This window comes from Babylonia areolata, chromosome 20 (assembly GCF_041734735.1).
Source record: "Babylonia areolata isolate BAREFJ2019XMU chromosome 20, ASM4173473v1, whole genome shotgun sequence".
NCBI lineage: Eukaryota > Metazoa > Mollusca > Gastropoda > Neogastropoda > Buccinidae > Babylonia > Babylonia areolata.
The window spans coordinates 45,574,606-45,598,019 of NC_134895.1; the positions used below are offsets into that span (position 1 = coordinate 45,574,606).

General features: G+C 42.8%; 1 protein-coding gene across 1 annotated transcript in view; it reads right to left on the reverse strand.

Moving 5' to 3' along the window:
• Positions 1–8,129: 8,129 nt before the first annotated feature.
• LOC143294535 (phosphatidylinositol 3-kinase regulatory subunit gamma-like) overlaps positions 8,130–23,414 on the reverse strand; it is a 29,091-nt gene continuing 13,806 nt past the window's right edge. The window contains exons 6-16 of the mRNA XM_076605900.1: positions 23,188–23,298; positions 22,642–22,719; positions 21,993–22,124; positions 21,151–21,358; positions 18,697–18,812; positions 17,202–17,388; positions 16,578–16,761; positions 15,386–15,630; positions 14,178–14,420; positions 13,627–13,806; positions 8,130–12,653 (exon numbers count right to left, since the gene is read on the reverse strand). Of these exons, the coding sequence (XP_076462015.1) occupies positions 12,419–12,653; positions 13,627–13,806; positions 14,178–14,420; positions 15,386–15,630; positions 16,578–16,761; positions 17,202–17,388; positions 18,697–18,812; positions 21,151–21,358; positions 21,993–22,124; positions 22,642–22,719; positions 23,188–23,298 (1,919 nt within the window). The 3' untranslated portion in view covers positions 8,130–12,418. The remainder of the gene's footprint in view (positions 12,654–13,626; positions 13,807–14,177; positions 14,421–15,385; positions 15,631–16,577; positions 16,762–17,201; positions 17,389–18,696; positions 18,813–21,150; positions 21,359–21,992; positions 22,125–22,641; positions 22,720–23,187; positions 23,299–23,414) is intronic.

The window sequence follows — 23,414 nt, forward strand, 5'->3', positions numbered from 1 at the left end:
CCTTTAATCCATCCCACCTGTTGTAGAATCTACCTTTAATCCATCCCACCTGTTCTTGCTGATGGTGTTTTGATCACAGAATCTACCTTTAATCCATCCCACCTGTTGTAGAATCTACCTTTAATCCATCCCACCTGTTCTTGCTGATGGTGGTTTGGTGGAAAACAAAAATAATGATACGAAATCCATAATATTCGAAACAAAGCTCTTAAAGACTGCTTCCTCACAGTCATAACACGCACCAGGTGTGTCAGCTCTGAGCCGTAACGATCTCTTTACCCTGACGAAGCCTGTAGGTGTGGAGCTTATGGTCAGCCTGTCTCGCACGCCGTAACAGAGCCTCTGTAAAGACAACAGAGCCTCTGCCGGTTTGGAGATATCTGACCCTCTAAGCTGCCATGCTGAACGTGGAGAGCTGCGGATTAGAGATCCTGGCTGTTATCTGATAGACTCGGTGGATATGTCTGCTGGACAGTTTTTATGGGCATGGATTTCCGTTTAACCTCGCTCTCTTTACTGTAAAAAAAAAACACAGTCCATCAGTCCATGCTATATTTTCTCTTTACTTGTCAACAAGAACCATCATAAGAATCCATGGATTTTCGAAACAAAGCTCTTAAAGACTGTTTCCACACAGTCACAACACACGCCAGGTGTGTCAGCTTTGAGCCGTGACGATCTCTATGCCCTGACGAAGCCTGTAGGTGTGGAGCTTATGGTCAGCCTGTCTCACACGCCGTAACAGAGCCTCTGTAAAGACAACAGAGCCTCTGCCGGTTTGGAGATATCTGACCCTCTGAGCTGCCATGCTGAACGTGGAGAGCTGTGGATTAGTGATCTTGGCTGTTATCTGATATATGTCTGCTGGACAGTTTTTGCGAGCCTACAGTTCCGTTTTAACCCCCTCGCCTAACTGTTAATATTCATATAGTTTTGGACGTTTTGTCGAGCCAAAATGCTCTGACTGTGAACCTTTACATATTTTGAAAAGTTTTGCAAGCCTGTATTCCCCTGTGACAGTCTCTGTCATGACTGAACAGATTTTATATGTTTTGGAAAAGGGTTGGATCCAAATAAAAACGATGCCTTTCGTTTGTTTTTAATTAAAGAACAAAAAAATTCTTCACAATTTTTTTTCTCATCTTTTGTCAGTATCGTCTTTTTTTTTTCGTATCGTTTCGTGGGGAAAATTTGAGTATCTTTTACGTTATCAGTCTCAACCTGTGTGTAAATTCAGTTTACATATAATTTGACTTTTTTCCCATCCCTGAAGTGCAATATTATTTTAAACAAGATGACTGGAAAGAACTGAATTTTTCATATTTTTATGCCACATTTGGTGTCAACTGACAAAGTATTTGCAGAGAAAATGGCAGTGTTAAAGTTTACCACACACACACACACACACACACACCACACACAACCCAACACCGGGTTAAAACATAGACTAACTACAAAAACCACATGCTTTTTGACCAAACATAGTGAACGAGGACATGTAGTGAACAAGTAATCAATAGCTCTCGACCACTGTTCTTCTTGACCATCACGAAGGTGACGCTAGAGTTATCTGACTTTGAACATGCGCACTCAGCAGCAGTGACAGCGCACAGCGGGAGTCCACACGTTTCCACCTTTTATGCGGCAGGCACTGTCTTGGCCTGCTGTACGCACGAGCGCACGTGTATTGTGTACTTTTCTGACGTTTGCCAGAGTAGCCGTAACATGAATTCCAGAGGGCAATGGGGGACGGGTGGGGATAGGGGGGTGTGGTAAGACTGGGTTTCAGTCTGTTTCACGGAGGTATCACATCGTGCGCATTGATCCATATACGCTACACCACTTCTGCTTTGAACAAATACAGAAGAGATGTGTTTTTTGTTGTTGTTGTTTTTTGGTTTTTGTTTAATTTCATTGAAAATACCCTTTGCAAACTATTACAATGCTTATAGTTATACTGAGATTAGCAAGTGTGTCACAAGTTACACATTTTCGCTGTAGAATGTAACATAAAAATGTTACGGTAATGTTGTTGGAAAGATAATAATTATAACCATCTATGCAAGGGGAAAAAATACTACATAACAGGGAGAGATGCCTGACCCATGCATGAACCCAGCGCGCTGGTCAGGGCCTTGAGACCTGGATGACCTTGGCTTGTGGTCATTCGTGGACTTTCGTCAGTGTCGACACTGCGGACTGCCGTGATCGATTTTATGAGGACAAGGTCAAAGCACACTCATGATGTATGACCCGGCAGTGAACTGTTGTTTTCCAGGCAACTTGATGATGATGATGATAATAATAATAGTACTGATATAGCGCTGAATCTTGTGCAGAGACAAATCTAAGCGCTTTCACACCAGTCATTCACACGTATGCATAACTCTAAAACTGAAGACGAGGAAGAGGTAGGGGAGGGAGGCTATCTTGTGAAGAGGTGGGTTTTAAGGCCAGACTTGAAAGAGCTGAGTTCGGAGACCTGACGAAGCAAAAGAGGAAGTTCATTCCTAATGCAAGGTCCAGAGACAGAGAAAGAACGGCGTCTAACAGGTGTATCCTTTCTAGGTCGCCTTGATTGCAAATGCGTACTTTTGGGGTTGATAAACAGGGGGAGTGACTCTCTCTGTCTGTATGTCTGTTCTGCCTCTCTCTCTCTCTCTCTCTCTCTCTGTATGTCTGCCCGTCTCTCTCTGTCTCTGCGTGTGTCAAAATAACGAATATTTCACCTCCTGATGTTTTTCTGCTTGCATTTGATATACAGAAACACCAACAGCTAAGTCGATTGAAGGAGGAGGAGGGGGGAGAGAGGGAGGGAGGGAGAGAGAGAGCAACACACACATACACACACACACACACACACACATAGTTCACCTGTCAGTATAGCAGATGCTGACTGCGCATCATGAGTCATCAAGGCCAGAAACCGCAATAAGCCAAGGACTAAAACGGAGCACCTCTCTGTCCCAGAATAGCCAGCATCGAGGCCAATTGTCTCTCCGCTAGAACTGGGATGATGATGGCGTTGTCTTGGTGACCACATTACACGTCACACCCCAATCCATTTTATTGTCTGACGATTTCGTTTATTTTACGTCATGTTTCGTTGTTGTTGTTGGGTTGTTTTTTTGGGTTTTTTTTTTTTTTTTAAAGTTTTTCTGCGAATATTTCGAGACATTGAAAGTTTGAGTGGATTCCGTGGTTGCGAGACACGATGAAGAGTTTGATTGGAGGGGTGGTGGTAGGGGCTGTGTGGGGGTGTCGAAGCGAGGGTGGGGGTTGGGGGCGATTTAGGTGACTCGAAATTTTGCAAATTGGCTATACACACACTCACTGTCTGAAAAACTTGTGCAAAACTTGTTCAGTTTCGGTGCTGCTAGCATAATAGTTGTGTGTCGAAGGACTGGGAGACAAGTAGAGAAGAGTGCAGGTCTGAGGACTGCGGAGATGGGAGGGAGTGGTGTGGTACCAATGTCGGCATGCTGTCCATAATCTCCTGTTTGATACACCCGCCCCCCCCAAAAAAAGAAAAAAAAAGAAGAAATAAATAAAAAGGCCAGAGGAAAGGTAGTTGAATAATGGGTTCGTTTGTTTTTATTGTCATTATTTTTCTTCTTCTGTGTTTATTTATTATCATTATTTTTTCTTCTTCTGTGTTTATTTATTATCTGTTTTTTTATGTTGTCTGTCATACGTCTTCTTTTCTTTTAGTCGAAAAATGCTCCTTGTTGTTATGTTTACCTTTTTTCCTTCTAAAAATGCTGCTGGTGGCCATGTAAATGCCTGATACATAGTGGTGATTATTATGTTTTGATGTATTTGATGTTACACAATTATACAATATCATTGGTATAAGAATAATTAGATATAACTTTAAAAAAATCCGTATGTTGTCACGTCAACCAGAATAGTTTCATAAAAAAGGGTTAATTATATATTTCAGTTAGAAATACAGTACCAAAATGCTGCTTTGTATCCTTTCAAAGATGATAATGATGTAATCTTCACTCTAAAGTGGACATTATGAGTTACATGTATATGATTATAGTGGTCAATATCAGCCGATCAGATCAGATTTTACTTTGCGAACTTTCAACTGGTCTGACATGACAAGTTTCAAATAGTAAGCTGGTGTGCCTGATTAGGGGTTTGGTAGCAACAATGATACTCATATACAGTACGGTATTCTAGAAATCTTGGTCGTGTCGTGACAGGGCCGTCAGCAGAGCGATTACAGAGCACTGGGACGTCTGACCGGCCCTTTTGTTTGCAATGTTCATGGTTCAAATCCCATCAGTTCCTGCCTCCCCCCCCCCTTCCTCTGTCTCCCCCCCCCCCCCCCTCCCCTGTCCTCAAAGTACTCTCTTTACCCCTGGTGTGGATGCAAGGGACACTCTGTCAGGATAAATCGCGCTTTCTGGAAATTTTATGCTGGGAATAATCATCTTCTCAAGTAGCTTTCTTTGTTTTTGTCTCGTTTCTTTCTACCTACCTCTTTTCTTTTCCCCCTTCTTTTTTCTTTCTTTCTTTCTTTCTTTCTATTTCTTTTTTCTTTCCCTTTCTTTCTTTCTTCCTTTTTCCCCCCCAATACATTTCCCGTCTTTTCAAAAGAACGCCTTCACTTTCTTTTGCCTGTTTCTTAACTTATAACTGGCCTGCTTTAACTGCCATACACGCGAGCATGTGATGGAATGCGCGCGCGCGTGTGTATGTGTTTGAGAGAGAGGGAGAGAGTTCGCTGTGCATTGTTATACCATCATTCGTGCAGCGATGTTGGTTTTGTATCAGTCACTTCTTCCAGCTCTTCCTTTCCCTCAGTTTGGATAAATTATGCATAACTCGCTCTTGGCGGATGGGAAGGTGTGTGTGTGTGTGTGTGTGTTCGTTCTTTCGTTTAATATCTATCCATAATTGTCATTTTTTACGAAAATCCATCACCTTCCCTACCCCACCCATGCCTTTTAGTCATCACTACTTTCCCTGTACCTCCCTCCAAAGTTAGAATTAAAAAAGAACAGGAATCAAATTAAAAAACAACTGGTGAACCAGTAAAATTGCAACAAAGAGCCAGTGGGGTTCTTAATTAAACTCTGAACTATTTCAAACACAAGTTGATTGTCATATAAGACGTTTCTAAGGCAAGCAGATGAAACTGCAGATTTCGTAAATGAAAAAGCTAAATATGTTTAAGCTGTTCACATTCATGGATGATAGGCACGGGGGTAATTTCATTACCTCAAAAAAGCAATGCATGTCACTTTAGGAGTTTAAGGGATTTTTTTTCTCATGGCAAAGAGTCGAAGTCTGTATATAAGACAGGTTAGCCTTCTGTTACTGTAATGTCGTTTTAGAAGAAAGCATACGATCAATTTTGTGCGAGTTATTGTTAGCATTTTCTCTTACAGGGTCAGACTCATGTATCAGTTTATTGACATGATTCCAGCAAGTTTTCTCCAGTAGATGATAACCTCCTTATAATGAATATGTGTGTGGTTCGAGATTTCTTCGGTTTTTCATTTCTGTTTGGCCACACCTTTCTTCAAAGTCAGCACGTGCACAGATCGAGGAGGCCAAGCGGACCCCCCATACTAACATTTTTTCCACGGCTTCGTCGACACCAGTTGAGCACCACGTTCCCCATGAATGTTACTCATGTCACCATGGCGGTACTTCATGGGTCTCCTAGGTAAATCAATGGTCAACATCGATGACGTGAACACCAGGTGTTAGGTCCAGTTTATGTGGTTCTGCTGACGATTACTATCCTGTGTAGAGCAGATTGTCCAGTGGTGATGTATACATCTCCCTTTAGGATCCAGGGACGACCAGAGTGGATAACTGGCAAAATTAATGGTTGGGCCCAGCACAAAAGACCGTGTCATCGCCTTTGAGCGCCAACAACTTCCAACAAGTCCTCAAGACTAAGAGTACAAGGTGTTTTGTTATTGAACAGAACCAGGGAGCTTTCTCGCCGAGTACGTACGCAGTTTCCGCTGTGGTCCACACGACCAGTGCCTTCAGCTGCTGTACCTGTAAGGGGGATGTGCTGCACCTGTTGTAGTGAGGAGGGGGTGGGGGTGCTGCGTGAGAGAATGACACTGCACGAGTTCCACGCCTTTGCCATCGGCTGTCAACTATCTTCCAGGCTGGAGCTGCATCCTCCCACACTGGGCTGAGTAACTGCGGGACCTCCTTCTTCTGCGTTCGTGGGCTGCAGCTCCCACGTTCACTTGTATATACGTGAGTGGGCTTTTACGTGTATGACCGTTTTTAACCCTCCATGTAGGCAGCCATACTCCGCTTTCGGGGGTGTGCATGCTGGGTATGTTCTTGTTTCCATAACCCACCGAACGCTGACATGGATTACAGGATCTTTAACGTGCGTACTTGATCTTCTGCTTGCGTATACACACGAAGGGGGTTCAGGCACGAGCAGGTCTGCACAGGTATTGCCCTGGGAGATCGTAAAAATCTCCACCCTTTAACCACCAGGCGCCGTCACAGAGTTTCGAACCCGGGACGCTCAGATTGAAAGTCCAACGCTTTAACCATTCGGCTGTTGCGCCCGTCACTGCGGGACCCATCGCGCTGAACATGGCAGGGTTGTTGGTGGGGCTGATTGATGGGTCACCGAAGGGCGGGGCGATCATGCTTGCCCTCAGCACCACCGTATCTGGAAAATTTCTTTGTTGTTTCACCCTGATTAGACACTCCTGTTGCCAAATCTATTACTCAGTCTTCATAACTATACTGAGAGGCTAATTGCCAAAACAATAAGAAAAACCATCTAAATAAATAAAATAAACAAACAAAATCAATCAGTAAATGAATGAATAGATCACACCACCAGTGGCTATCTTTACCAGAGATGAAACTGCAGATGAATATGCTTTCTACATGAAAAAAGGCAGTTAACTGAGCTGTTTTTTTCACCGTCCAAATAAAACATCTCTTGTGTCCACGAGAAACACCGGCTCAGTGACAGGCACAAATCTGACTAGACATCAAATTGAAACATGGCTTTCTGAAACCAAACCTGCTGCAGTGTTACAATCAAGTAGGTGGACTTACCAAGAGACCCATAATGTTAAGTGCTGGCTGTGTCAGGATTCCTGCATTGCCAAAGTCTCTTTGGCAGCAATTGTGGTTGTCTGTTTGGCAGAGTTATAGTCCCCACATAGTGACTGCTAAAAGATAATATCGTGTGTCATGCGTGCACCAGTAAAGGTAATGTTTTTGTTTTGCTTTTCATCGCACTGCTGTGTTCTTGGATTACATCATTGTGAGAGGTGGTACTGTGAATGTGAAAGGTGGTACTGGGATGTAAAAAAATGTTATCACTATATCAGGATGTGAAAGATGATACAGGGGTGTGTGCGATGATATAGTGGAGTGTGTGAATGATGATACAGGGGTGTGCGTGAATGATATAGGGGAGTGTGTGAATGATGATACAGGTGTGTGTGTGATGATATAGGGGAGTGTGTGAATGCCAGGGGAAGGGAGCAGGTGTGAGTGTGATCATTCTGAGCACAGAATGATGGGGTGAGGGAAATGTGACTTGACTTCAAACTGGTCATGGATGTGTATTAAATGATGCAGTGAAACAGTGTTTTGTATATTTTACAACACACACACACGCACACACATTCAAACACAGCAAGCCACAAGTAATCGCACAGGCTTGTCTTTTTTGGTCATTGCTAATTTTTTATTTCAGAACACTCACTCACTGATTTGATCAAAACAAATGCAGGCACACATACACAACATGGCCAATTTCCAAGTAATAAAAAAACCAAAAACGTTCCCTGACGTTTTTATCATAGGCAATTTTCAGTTCCATTCCACTTTCCATTTTGAGCACAAATAGACATGCATACATTATGTGCATTTGGCAACGGCCTGTCACCCAGCTTTTCCACCCTCCTGCTGAACCAGTCACACCAACAACACTGCTGCACTTCTCACAGTACAAAACACATGCTACCACACAACACACTCCATGGATGTAGAATATGTGTATTTCAAAACCATTCTTCCTGCAGACTCATTTTCCAGTCTTTAGTTGCTTTCTGATTTGGCTCTTAAGTTGGACTTGGAGGAGAGGTGCAGAGGGCAGAGAGTAGTTGTTTTTTTTTGTCGGGCCAACAGGACCATTGCCACAACTGACTGATGAGCTTAAATGTCCATGGAACCTATGATTTACACAGGACAACACACACACAACAGATTGTAGAGACTGGTTTATATGCCATCAGGTAACCAACCAAAAGGAGAGTCAAATGAAGATAGGATTTAATTCCTTAGGATCCTCATCCCTTCCCTGACACAAAAAATGACATCTGCTCAGCCTCATGTCAGCAAGTTGGTATTCACATCCACACCTTGTACTCCCTGTCCTACAGTTTGATTTGTTTTCAATGAGCTCGTGCATGCCCTATGATCTATCAACAATGAAACATTATACATGGACATTAAAAATATTGACTCTTTGGCATCGCAGAATAAACTATTCAGCAAATGCTTCCAAAGGCAAAATCAGACTCGAGTGCCATTTGAACAGCTCAAAAACAATTCACATTGGGGTGCATTCTCAGACTCTCACACATCGACACACACACACATTCAATGATTCATGAACACTAATACACAGGAAAAGTTGTTTGAAAAGCCTATCAAAAAGAAGAAAAGTTCCCCTCTGAGTCAAGTAACCCACTCATGTATACTTTTTTTTTTTTTAATTAAAAAAAAAAAAATGTCAGTTTGTTGATTAACTCACCCCACAAATTTTACAAGTTTATATCGCACATTCTACAAGATGGATCACACAGGTGTCACCTGCCTTCAAATTATTTGTTGCAGAATGCTGGTAAATAAAATGGCTTGCTGAAATTCATTCCATACCTACTCATGTTTCTATGGTTGGCAAAGTATGTATTCTCTGTAAAAAAATTTTTTTTTAAATTAAAGAAAGAAAGGGTACCCCTTAAAAAATAACATGGTAGGCAATGCCTTAAGGAAATTACCTGATGTTAGCAAGGGGGAAAATCTGTTTTGGAAATATAAAAAAAAATTACCTGAAGGGTCGGTAATAAATACAAATATTGCTGAATTTTATATTACTTTTAACTACTGCATTGAAACTATTAAGAGAACTAAAATATTGAGTGCATGAGTGTGCAACCAAGCCACGACTCTATCTTCAAAACAATGTTTCAATGCATTTATGCACATGCACACACCCCTTCAATATCATACTTTAAACCATATTTTGAAGACATGCCACTCATGTAAAGTATAAAAAGTCTGATTATTTTAATAATGCTTGGGGTCATTACTTATTACTCTTCACTACCAAGATGCTGCAAGTACACAAGTATAGTTGTAAGGGGGGGAAAAAAACAAACCGTAGTATAAAACAGCAAAAAAAAAAAAAAAAAAAAATAGCTGATCAATTCAGCCCCTGCCATTTATATCAGTTGGTGCAGATATGCCATCACTTAAATTAAACTGACATATCAAGGTTTTAAAAAAACAAAAGTAAATACACAAAACTGAACCTTTTCATACTTCCTATACATTCAGCCATCATCTCGCCATCAGCCAGCCAGTCAGTGAATCAGACATCCTGTATAAAATGTCAACGACTACACAAGCAAAGGACTACACTGTAGAGAAGTTTTTTGCCATTTTCTGTCACTGCCTGCACATTCCCTCCAAGCTCCATTACAAAATCCAGACATGCAGTATTTGTCAAGTCATGTCGCCACCATACAACATGCAGAATTCATCCAGAGTAGTCACTCTTGTACACAGTCATGTTGCCACCACATTTGGTGTGGCAAGTGACAACTCCATACCGCAGTCAAGTCACCAGATTTACAGTCGGTCAATCAGCCAACCAGTCAATCATAATTCTCATTATCCCGTCTCATCACATTGTCAAGAGCAAGCGGCACAATTATTCCAAACAAAATGGTAACAACCATTCAAATAACATGGCGGTGACCTTAAAACTACAATGAATCCAGAGGAATTTACACAAGCAACTTTTTAAAAAAGAGGTTTCACTAAAAATATAACATTTCATCTTGTCTTGCAGATTTTCTTGAGTTGAAAATGACAGCTTTTGGCTCTCAATATAAACAAGAACTCGTTAAAAACAACAAACTTTCATAATCCAGTTGTACATAAAGACTAAAACTGACTCCAGGTGAATACTTGGAGACAGACAAACCAATTGGACAAACTGGCCACCATTATAATGTCAATCGTATGGAAAAAATGATGGAACCACCCCAAAAAGTGCAGCTTATACTGCTATATAGCACTGACAGAAAGAGGGCAGTCAAACCAGTTTTAAAACTTGAATGTTGAAATAAATATTTGAAGATTTTTTTTGCCTTCTTTTGGAAGCAAGTACATTTATCAAAAAATAAATAAATAAATACATTAAATAACCACAACAACCAGCCAGTACTGAAAATAAAACATGACTTCAACCCAAAATGGCAGCAACCGTTATTAAATGGTTGACCATCAAATGGCAGCAAACATCACCTCAAGCAATGCAAATAACCATGTACACAACTGGCTTTCCCCACACTTGAGGAAACAACAGAAAACAACAAATCAAAAGACCACACCTATAACTCCACATTTGGTCATTAGAGTCACCCCAAATTCCTCTGTTTCCAGCAAAATGAAACATAGGGGTAACTGGACAAAGTTTGGGTTTCCACACCTGGTCCAAACAGACTGATTTTTATTCAAGGGACAGAAAGGAACAGATTTGAATGGAGAGAGGACAGAGTACTCAATTATCTTGGTTTACTCTGGAGTTTACCTCGGGGGGGAAGTCTTCAGTAAAGAAACTAACACAATTTGACAGAATACAATGAAGCATCAGGGTTTGACATCCAGAAGAGAATTCTAGCTGTATGATGAAGAACTTTAAGGATCCACTGACTGGGTCAAGAACAGGACTCCTAGGTCTATTATTCTTAGTGTCTGGATTTTCTCTCTTCATGTCCAGTAATAAAAAATAAATTCAAGAGCACACAACCTTGGCAAATACGCTGGTCTGACCACATACATGACGCACACAACATCGTTAACTTCACAATCACAAACTAATGCCCCGAAATAATCTCAGTGGTTTCAGATAAACAGGAGCAGGAGCGTCCATTACTCGCTTTTTTTTTCTTCTTTTAATATCACCTTTTTCACATCCAGAGCAGGTTTACAGATATCTCTTCAGACTTTTCACAAAACTACATATATACACATGTTGCACACAACACACATATGGGAAATGTATCTTGAAATACTAGATTTCTTTGTACTAAGCACACCGTTGATCAGTAAAACCAAACTGAAGTCAGACGACTTGGCTGTCCACAAGGTCAGCGCAGTCAACCATTTGAAGCTGTTCATGCATCAGATTTGTTTGTTTTATTGATCCCCTAAACAGAACAGCACACAAGAGGGATAGCATTATTCGATCACTATCAAAAGCATCCCTTTATATCTAACACACATTCTCTCTTCTTTTTTTTTTCTCAGATTCATTTAAGATGTGTCCAATGCCATTTTATACAGTTCGCTTGGTAACATAACTGTCCCCACTGGAAAGACTTTGGGCGTTAAAAGTGATCTCATTGTCAGTTGTCTGTGGATGATCCTTCACAAGCAGGTGTTGCCATCAAGCCTTTTGGATCGTGTCACACAGCGATGACTGGTGTCTGATGGACTCATCAACCACACATCGTCACTGATGACATACTCCCGTCTCTGTCCGCCCTCAGAGAACACACAATGGCTGATGGATTCCTTCCGCAGTCCATGATTCATTCAAACTATTTCACTGCAGTCCAAACCTGTAAGACAGTCAGTGACACTTCTCACCGTTCTTCCCAACAGTTCTCCAACCCAGTAGTTCATCTCTTTTCTGACCCAGAAAATGTGTGCAGCAGATTTGCCTTCATCCAGCACAGAGACTGAATACTGCAATGATATGAGAGCATCTGCAGAAGAAGTTCATGTCTGGGGGAAGAAAACCCAACACACACTACACCGGCTCCAGAAAACTGGTCTTCCACACATTCCAATTAGCGCACAAGACTCAAGCACTCACCATGTGAAACGGTGACTTCCATATGACTTGCCATACAAAGTGACGACACAAGAACACCTGGTCCAGTCACCATCACACACACGTACTACTCATACAAAACACCAGACTAGTGTCTGGTGAAGCAGCAGGCGGCTGATCCTGGCCTTGCGGCGAAGAAGCTCCTTCCTCCTCCTCCTCCTCCACCACCACCACCACCACCATTGTAAGCCATGACTTGGAACAGTCACCGCCCTGCTACTGCTGAGAACAATCCTTCCCATCCACCCCCACATCCCCTGGTCACTGCTGCTGCATACGCAAGTACAGGTCACTGTGGGGGACTGGGGGAGAGGGGCCACGTCCACGCACCGGGAACAGCAGACAAGTGTCCAGCTCATCATTGTGCTCTGATAACGAGTTGCGGTGATAGTGCAAGACCAGTTCTCGCAGGGAGGGGTAGATGCAGAAGGGGTCGGCGAAGCCAAAGCCAGAGCTTCTGCGCAGGATCTTGCAGTGGCCCACCTGCCCGTGACATCTGTGCCAACAGAACAGCCAATGCTCATGCTGTCAACATCCAAGCAACAACCACCACCATCTCTCCAAATGGTCACACACACAAAAAGAGAAGTTTATCAAGAACAAAAAAAATAATAATAAAATAACCACTCCTCACAACCACCACAATCCCCACCAACAAAACAAACAGTAGCACAGACAGAAAACATACACACACAACAATGTGACACTGACCGCAATGACACTTTACTTACCCCTTTGCTTAAGTAACCCTTCAGTGTGTGTGTGTGTGTGTGTGTACATATTCCCCACCCGGTTTGTTTCTTATGGGGGTTTTGTCAACTACTACATGTCTCCTTTAACTTCCTAATGTAAGAATGGCACAAAAATTAATTAAGTGTTACATATGTATACAAACTATTACTGATAATTCTTATTTCTACTTATGTATCATGGTCATTCTACTAAACACCAATACAGCCACAGAGACAGGTGTCACAAATTACAGGGAACCCCTCCACTTGTAACTTTACATGGAAATAAACAGCTTTACTAACTAATGCCACAAGCTATACATCCCAAACGAGATTTTCAACTGAATCAAGCAAAATAAGTATTTGTTATTCTCCTTCCATCTTATTCATCAGGCAAACACCTACAAGAGGGTCTAAACAAAAGATGACTTTAAAAAAAAATTTTCAACTGGGTAATGTCCTGTTGAAGCAAAAACTGAATGTCAATGAACGCCTGCTACTCTGTGGTCAAGAAATCCATCTTGCTTTAAGTATACTGTGAACTGGAACATGTAAAGTTTTCCAAATGATTCACTTCTTCACAAATGTGAAGAAATGGTGGACAAATCTGAGACGGTCATCTTCGTCACTGAGCACGGTTTTTTGGATGCTGGGTGAGCACAAGTTGCAGAGCCGTGTGTGTCCATTTGAAAAGCGACGACAACAAAAACTACAGCCTACAACTGAAGGTTTACTTACACAATGGACAAGACATGAGTGCCCTCCTCTGGTTTAGGCCGTATCAAAAAGGTCCCATCTGGTTTGGACTGCAGCATCTCTTCCGCCTTTTGCCGCACACAGTTGATGAACCAGTGAGACTCTTCCATTGGTGGTGGCACTGCGTACTCGCTTTCCAAGGTGTAAAAACACTCTGAGGCACTGGTAACAATTAAAAAGAAAAACACAATGTTATTGTCCTTAAATTTTAACACACTGAATCACACAAAAAACCCACAAAAATCTATCTGTATGTATCTAATATTGAAGTCATCTGAAATATACTTTGAAGGGCTTGCAACCTGGAAAACCAAAGCAGCAAAATAGTGCCAGAGAAAGCGTGTGTGAATCTTTGACCATACCTGAAGAATAACGGAGAAAAGAAAATACAAACACACACACATACAGATTTCACACACACACAAACAGTTCTGACTATACCTGAAGAATGACTAAGAAAAGAAAAAGCACACACACACACACAGACATACATTTCATACACACACAACAGTACAGTGAGAAAGCCCACTCACCCATCCTCCTTGCGCTCCAAGAGACTGTCGAGGAACTCGGCCGTCTTGCCGTGGTCGATCAGCCGCTTCCTCAGCTGGTCCCTCTGCTCCATCAGCCGCTTCAGCTCGGGCTTGATGAGGTTCATGTCCGTGATGATGGACCGGTTGTTCTGAGACTTGCGGCTCAGGTCCACCTCCAGGGCGCTCTTGCTCTCCTGGATCTTCAGGAAGCGAGACTTCAGCACATCATAGCTTTCCTGCATCCTGCACACAGGGTTTTACAGGATATCACTTATTTGTTTCTCGTGCCTGTTGCGTTTTATTTTATGTTCCATAAAAACATAGGGCAGACTCATAAACACCTGAAAGCGGATAGAGCTTCAAGAATATGCGTTATAGCAAGATTTTTTAATAAAAAAAAATAAGTCAGTTTAAGTGAAGGTCAGTCTACAGCAACTCCCTAACTAAAGAACCACATACATTTGAACTCCCCAACCAAAGAACAACTCCCCAACCAAAGAACCACACACTTTTGAACTTCCCAACCAAAGAACCACACACTTTTGAACTCCCCAACCAAAGAACCACGCACTTTTGAACTCCCCAACCAAAGAACTACACACTTCTGAACTCCCCAACCAAAGAACCACACACTTTTGAACTCCCCAACCAAAGAACCACACACTTCTGAACTCCCCAACAAAAGAACCACACACTTCTGAACTCCCCAACCAAAGAACCATTCCAACCAAAGAACCACGCAGTTTTGAACTCCCCGACCAAAGAACCACTCCAACCAAAGAACCACGCACTTTTGAACTCCCAACCAAAGAACCACTCTCCAACCAAAGAACCACGCACTTTTGAACTCCCCAACCAAAGAACCACTCCCCAACCAAAGAACCACTCCCCAACCAAAGAACCACGCACTTTTGAACTCCCCAACCAAAGAACCACTCCCCAACCAAAGAACCACTCCAACCAAAGAACCACGCACTTTTGAACTCCCCCCAACCAAAGAACCACGCACTTTTGAACTCCCCAACCAAAGAACCACTCCCCAACCAAAGAACCACGCACTTTTGAACTCCCCAACCAAAGAACCACTCAAACAAAGAACCACGCACTTTTGAACTCCCCAACCAAAGAACCACTCCCCAACCAAAGAACCACGCACTTTTGAACTCCCCCCAACCAAAGAACCACTCCCCAACCAAAGAACCACGCACTTTTGAACTTCCTGCGATGACGCCTCTGTGGTGGGGTGCCGTTTGTGCAGTTCCATCTGCTCCTGAATGACGGTGAGCGTCTCCTTGAAGGCGTCCAGTGCCTGGTGCTTCAGCTGCAGGTCGCTGTTGTGCCGCAGGTGCTGGGAGTACAGGCGATCGTACTGCGACCGCTTCTCCACACACCGGTGGTTGATCTCCACCAGGCTTTTGATGTCCTCCGAGGTGCCATCTCCGTGCTCCTTGTCCTGTTTGCAACAAGGGGTAATGTCCGTGCGTTTTATATATCACTCTATTTGTGTAAACAGACATTATGATAGTGTGATGTTTACATGTTCTACATATATATATATATATATATATATATGTCTATTCGTGTAAACAGACGTTACGATCAAATTGATTATTGGTAACCTGGGGCAATTCAAGAACCTGTATATTGTGGATGTTGACTGTGCAGACAGCATTAATTAAAAGATTGCAGCTTAACATCAAGTCTAGTTATTCTACTGTAAGAAAATAACAGCCACTCTACTACACAAGGCACAGACACTGTTGGGTGTCCGGAGTCGGCATTCATACAGGCATAGTATTGACATAGGCTGACCTTTCAAGTCACATTTAGTTTGTTTCTTTTTTTATTCAGTTTTTCATCTGAAGGTTTAGACTTTTGTCACCTTCACTTTTGGAAACTGACAGACTGGAGATACAAGCTGGACAGAAACCAACAGAAGACAGACTGGAGATAAAGTTGGACAGAAACCAACAGAAGACAGACTGGAGATACAGTTGGACGGAAACCAACAGAAGACAGACTGGAGATACAAGCTGGACAGAAACCAACAGAAGACAGACTGGAGATACAAGCTGGACAGAAACCAACAGAAGACAGACTGGAGATACAAGCTGGACAGAAACCAACAGAAGACAGACTGGAGATACAAGCTGGACAGAAACCAACAGAAGACAGACTGGAGATACAAGCTGGACAGAAACCAACAGAAGACAGACTGGAGATACAAGCTGGACAGAAACCAACAGAAGACAGACTAGAGATAAAGTTGGACAGAAACCAACAGAAGACAGACTGGAGATACAGTTGGACGGAAACCAACAGAAGATACAGACTGCAGGTAAAGGTGGACAGAAATAGTCAGGAGACAGCAGAGACCGGAGGTAAGGTAAAGGAACTGACCACAGCAGAGGACCGGCAGAGGGGGTAGAGGAGGCAGGTGTCCAGCGTGTGATTGTACATGGCCAGGGACGTGGTCTGGTAGTGCTGCACCAGGTCCACCACCGAGTTGAACTCCAAGGGCTCCACAAAGCCAAACTTGCTGTCCTTCTGCAAGATCTTGATCAGCTTGCTGGCACCCCCTTTCCTGTGGACCAACGACGCCAATTATTTTTGTGTTCCACATGTTAAAATACAATATTTACGCCAGCATCTATGTGCACACTGTAATACTCTTTACTGCTTGCATTATGACGAGGAAAACAAGAAATGACACTTCCTTAAAGGAGTCATGAAGAGGAAAACAAAAACAAAAAAAATGAAACGGTTCCTTTTCACCAAATTATGAGAAGGAAAACAAAACGTTGACCCATTCCTAAACTTTGATACACAGAAAACAACAAACTCAACACAATTTTGACACAACTTGTAGACTGTATATGTACTGTTTCATGCGAGGCGATTAGAGCCCATGATACGTAGAGTTTGCGCCATATAAGTACAATATATTATGATCATTATTACTATTATTACAACTTCCGCAACACAAAAGAGAAGAAGAAGCGGGCAGGCAAAGCGCAGACCGACCTGAGCGTCAGAGTGTAGTCGCCGGGCGTGCTGGCGTCCCGCACCATGAAGGTCCCCTCCGGCTTGTCCTTGAGCAGCTCGCTCACCTCTTCCCTGGTGATGTCCCCCCAGTACCACTCCGCCTCCTTCAGTCGCTCCTCCGCTGACAGGGGCGAGGCCAGGCTCTCTGTCACCCCACGGACTGGACCTGCCAGCCAGGGTAATGTAGGGGTCAGTGATGAATGTCGAAGGATGTAGGTGGGTGAAAAGGTGTAGTTGTGGGTAAGGAGGAGGAGAAACGGGACAGAATGTACACTGGACTCAGTTGGGAAAAGGAAGAATAGAAACAGAGAGGGAATACACTACAGGATGCAGATGGGGAAAGAGAAAAAGGGGGAATTCACGACAGGATGCGGATGGGGAAAGACAAAAAAGGGGAATACACTACAGGATGCAGATGGGGAAAGAGAAAAAAGGGGAATTCACTACAGGATGCAGATGGGGAAAGAGAAAAAGGGGGAATTCACGACAGGATGCGGATGGGGAAAGACAAAAAAGGGGAATACACTACAGGATGCGGATGGGGAAAGAGAAAAAGGGGAATACACTACAGGATGCGGATGGGGAAAGAGAAAAAGGGGAATACACTACAGGATGCGGATGGGGAAAGAGAAAAAGGGGAATACATGACAGGATGCAGATGGGGAAAGAGAAAAAGGGGAATACACTACAGGATGCGGATGGGGAAAGAAAAAAAGGGGAATACACTACAGGATGCGGATGGGGAAAGAGAAAAAGGGGAATACATGACAGGATGCGGATGGGGAAAGAGAAAAGGGGGAATACACTACAGGATGCGGATGGGGAAAGAGAAAAAGGGGAATACACTACAGGATGCGGATGGGGAAAGAGAGAAAGGGGAATACATGACAGGATGCGGATAGGGAAAGAGAAAAAGGGGAATACACTACAGGATGCGGATGGGGAAAGGAGGTGAGAAACAGAGACGGAATATATAGGATGTTGATGGGAAAAGTCAGATGAGAAAGAGTGAGGGAACACATATGATGCAGACGGAGAAATAAGGAAGAGAAAGATGGAGGGAATACATAGGATGCAGATGCGGAAAAGGGGGAAAGAGAAACAGGATGAAGATGGGAAATATGGGGGGAGAAACAGAGTATACAGATTCCAACTCTTCAAGATCTCTAGTACAACAGTGGAAATTAGATCATGCATTCACTTCTTTAAATTGACATGGGAAAATTCATAATAAAAATAAATAAAAAAATCATTCATCCTTGCCTAAATACAATATATACACATTATTTGGAACTGCACATCACTGAAAAACACATATATATACATATATGTAACTTATTACCTTTAAGAATGAACCATACAACAACATGTCTGCACACATAAAGCACGCTCTTGCTGCTTCCCTCTCGGTCTCTCATCCCCACTTGCAAATTGGGTGCACACACAACAGTGTATAGAAAAAGCAGGTACTCACGGAGAGGGACAACAGGGTTGGGGGAGGGGATGGGGGGGATCTGCTCTCCCCAGCTTCCATTCCTCAGCAGCTCTTCAACGATGTCAATGTGGAGTTTGGTGTTCTCGATGATCTCACTGCAAGTCAACCAAAAAAACCCAGCAAACTGTCACTACCAGGAATTAAAACAATATTAAAAACCACCCATAAAAAGCACACACAAAAAAGAAAGTTGCTGCATGCTACAAAACAAGACCAAGTACAAGTTTGGCTTAACTCTTTCCATACGAACGGCGAAAGAGACGACGTTAACAGCGTTTCACCCCAATTACCATCATCAAAATATTGCAAGCGGAAGGCTCTTATACTGAAGACGTGAATGTTGACAAAGAATACCACAATTCTGACGACGGAAGCTAAAGGTTGGGTCATTCAGACACCCACTGGACATCCGAGGGGTCTGTGTAGAGGAGAAGAGAGGGCTGGCCGTACTGAGTGAGTTAAACCCCTGTTACATAATGTTCCATCCAACTCTGATTATATGTATGTTCTACCCCTGGTACATTATGTTCCACCTAAATCTGATAGATCTCAAAGTTCATTTATTTGTGTGAAAAGGATGAAAGCCCATGACACTCCCTGACAGTACGCCACAACTTGTCACGCTTTTCCTTTCTGCTTCCAGTGCATTACAGCCATGTAAAGAGAATGGGGGGGGGAAAAACAACAGGCTTTCTTTCTGTTTTTCCACTGCTGTCCTTGTGACTGTCTCAATCTGTGCTCTCTTCCAAGCTTGCTCAATACACTCTTGTTTCCAGACTTCTAAGCAAGCAAACAAAGGCCCACTGAGCATTTGTGACAGTACTCTGTTGGCCCATGTGCTTCCATGCACTGACCCAAGTGCCCTTGTACTAAATGACATGGACCGAAAGCCACAACATATTTCTAACTTAGTGATCTTAAATGCCTCATGCAAAACTGGCCTTGACCCACCAATGTTCAAGCTACCGAGACACTCCACTTTGTTAAGTGTCGCATTAAATCCCTTCTGCTTATATCCGGCAATAAGCGTTGACAACATTTTTACAGCTTTGAAAAGTTCACTGTTCAGTATGGAAATAGGCCTAGAGATAAAAATGTCCTGGTTAAACAGGAAGTACTTCAATAGGAAGTACTTCACTCTGTCCATCAAAATTCAGATTCACAAGGTCAGGTTTCTGATAGCAAACACACACAGACGTGAGCCACTGCAAACTAATTTATGTGGCAATGAGGGGAAGGTACAGAGCAAAATAAACCAAGGTATTTTCAGCCAGACTGTTGACACGGAGCTCAAAGCAGCATGCGTGACCCAGGCGGCAATAACTGTTCCATCAATTGTGAGCGTACAGAACATAAATAGCAGTACAGGGAAAGGTGACAGGCCGGCCATACCAGCCTCCAAGTGGTACAGGCAGGTGGACAGGTTGGGAAAGGCCACCGAGTTCTGCTTCATTAGCTTATCAATAAATGGCGGAGTGGCCACCAGGGGAAAAAAACCACAGAGGCAGCTGATGTCACAGGCAGACATGCCCCCAGGCCCCTCATACATCAGCTTCAGTCTACACTACACACACGACCTGAGCTGGCTTCTTGTCTCTTGTCAGCTCTCCCTCCCTCCCTCCCTCCCTCTCCAGCTGCCTTCTGTCGCTTAGATGGATTTCCCTGCCTGTATCAAGGACTCTAAACTGTTCTCAATGACCAAGTTCTGAAAACAGCCTGCACTGAGGAAACGTTTAGTTTTCCACACAGAAGTGTGATGTTTCCTCAAATCCTTTCTGTTTGTCTACTGCCCAGTCAGACTTGCTCTCCTACGCCTCTGAACTTTACAAATGGAAAGTGAAACACGCCTTTGTCTCTCCATACTCCCTCCCCTTTCTCACACATATTTGCACTCTCACTCACAAAAAACACTAATACATGGTTTCTTTCATGCAGCACATTTTTCAAGTTCTTTAATTCAGAGTGAAAACAGCTTTTAACAAAGGCCACATTCATTTTACTCTGAACAAAAGCACTGTGAAATGCACAGGATGAATGCTTTCAAGTAACAATGGTTTGAAAGAAAAAAAAAAGCGAGAAAACATCCACCACCACCACCCCCACACCCCCCCCCATTTTTTTTTTTCAAATACTGTGGACAACTAAGAAGCATTTCAAACAATGCCTGAATCAGCACTTTCTAAATATATTTTGGGCAGAAAGTTTTTCCGAGTGGAAAATTAAAGACCTGGTTCTCTTTCAAGCTTGCATTTCCTATGTGAGTGTGTGTGTGTGTGTAGTTTTTTTTCTGTGTGGGTTGGGTGGGGTGCAAAGTAATGCGTTGTCACAACGTGTGTGTGTGTGTGTGTGTGTGTGTGTTGTGTGTGTGTGTGTGTGTGTGCATATGTGTGGGGAGAGGGAGGCATGAGGGAGAACACAGCTCTTGCCACTCACATGATCTTCTCCCAGGGAGGCCGCATCAGAATGTGGCAAAAGACATGAGACAGTTTATCCACACCATCCATGGTGCCCGACTCGTTCTGGTACTTCCACAGGCGACAGAAATGGGCCATCAGGTACTTCAACGTGGACCTGTGAGCAGCCGGCAAGTCCTCCACCAGGTCTGTTAACGACTTGGACAAATCAGACTTGCTGGACTGTTCTGCAAACCACACACAGGGCAACACAACTTGGGTCAGGTGTCTGTGCACGCACTCGTGCATTCACAAGCGATGCCACGTCTGACAACATCAGTATTACAAATATCAAAAGAAAGAAGGGAAAAAAAAAGTGTGTGTTGTGTGTATACATGCAGTGTGTGTGTGTGTGTGTGTGTGTGTGTGTGTGTGTGTGTGTATGTGTGTGTGTGTGTGTGTATTCATGTGTGTGTATTCATATGTGTGTGTGTGTGTGTGTGTGTGTGTGTGTGTGTGTGTGTGTGTGTGTGTGTGTGTGTAATACTGATGCATTAAAAGCAAACAAAAAAAAGGAAAAAAAAAGGTACACTGTGCATGACAAAGTGTGTCTGTGTGTGTGTGTGTGTGTGTGTGTGTGCGTGTGTGAGTGCGCGTGTGATACTGATGCATTAAAAAAAAATTAAAAAAAGAAGAAAAAAAAAAGAAAAAAAAAAGGTACACTGTGCATGACAAAGTCCCCCCCCCCCCCCCAACCCGACCAACCCTCTACCCTTCCCTACACACACACCCACACCCACAACTGATACAGCATAAAAAGAAAAGAAAAAGAAACACACACGGATGCCAATCAACCAACCAACAAAACAGCCAGGCACTCACTTGAGGCATCTACAAACTGGTAATACATCTCCACAGGTATAACGGGGTTGGGCAGCTCCCTCAGGTACTTCTTCAGCACACCTGCTATACAGTGCACGTCGTACGTGCCCAGGTTCACCTTCTCCTGCTCACCTGTTCACGGCACAAAAGAGCCAGCAGAGATAAGTCACCCACCTGTGTAATATCACACACATTCAGTGTGGGATGGGGAAGGAACATTATTGATTGCTTTTCCTACCTTTAAATAAAAAAAAAAAAAAAAAAAAAAAAAAAATATATATAAAGGTCAAGAGAAAAAAAAAGAAAAAAAAAAGGCCCAGTTTTTGAACTGGCAGTACAGTCGTTTCCCCATCCGGAGCTGTAAAACCTGTACTTTCCCTCAAGCTACTGATTATATTTGCAAGCTGTTCATTTTGTATTCATGCATGATCAAAAACCCCTTTTTAAGTGCTGCTTTGCATCCTAGCAATGTTGCTTTGTAACAATTCAAACAATAAAAATCTAGTGCTGCTCTGCATCCTAGCAATATTGGTTTGTAACAGTTCAAACAATAGCAATCTGCTTGCACACGACAAAGAAGACTAAGGTATGCAGCAAGATAGGTGCAGTCCACACAAAAGACCAGGCAAGAAAACAAGCTCAAACTTACCTGTGTTGAAGGCCTCTTTAATCTCGCTGATTTCTTCTGTTCTAGCCGATATTCTGTATATGCTGATTGCTTCTGATTCTGGAAAAAAAAAATGAAAGCAAAACAATATTAACTGGTATGTAAAACATATACACACAAGATTTGTCAAACTGTCCTAAAATGACTTTACCTTTCAATATTAACATTTTGAATGTAATACTATCATATATTTAGTACTTTCCTCCTTGTGTGTGTGTTGTGTGTGTGTGTGTGTGTGTGTTTATCCTTGCTTCAGATTTCAATACATGAAATTCTCTTCAATACAAGCTGATAATTGTGTTCAGTGTTTCATACACTGCAATACACAGAAACAGTACCGCACATCACATCCATCTTACCATGCTTTTTTTTTTTATCACAATAAACTTTTAAACACACAACATACCACACTCCTCCTTCGGTTTAAATCTTATGGACAAAACGTTTGACTACAGGACACTGTGTCACAACCCTCCTTCAGTTTAAACATATCATGAACTTTCCAATGCAAGGTGCTTTGTCACTCACTGTGCTCAATACACCACTGCTCGATTTCCTGAACACACTTGACCACAGACCATGGCGCTTCCATTCGGGACTTCTCCACTTCTTCTGACAGTTCTGAACCGAAGACTGCATCTGCAACACCAAGACACGTATATATATCAATACTGTGAGTCCTGTATCCACTGAGCTGCCTCTCTGCAGAGAAGCTCACAGCATTGCAAATGTAAACTATATACTGGAAGTATAAA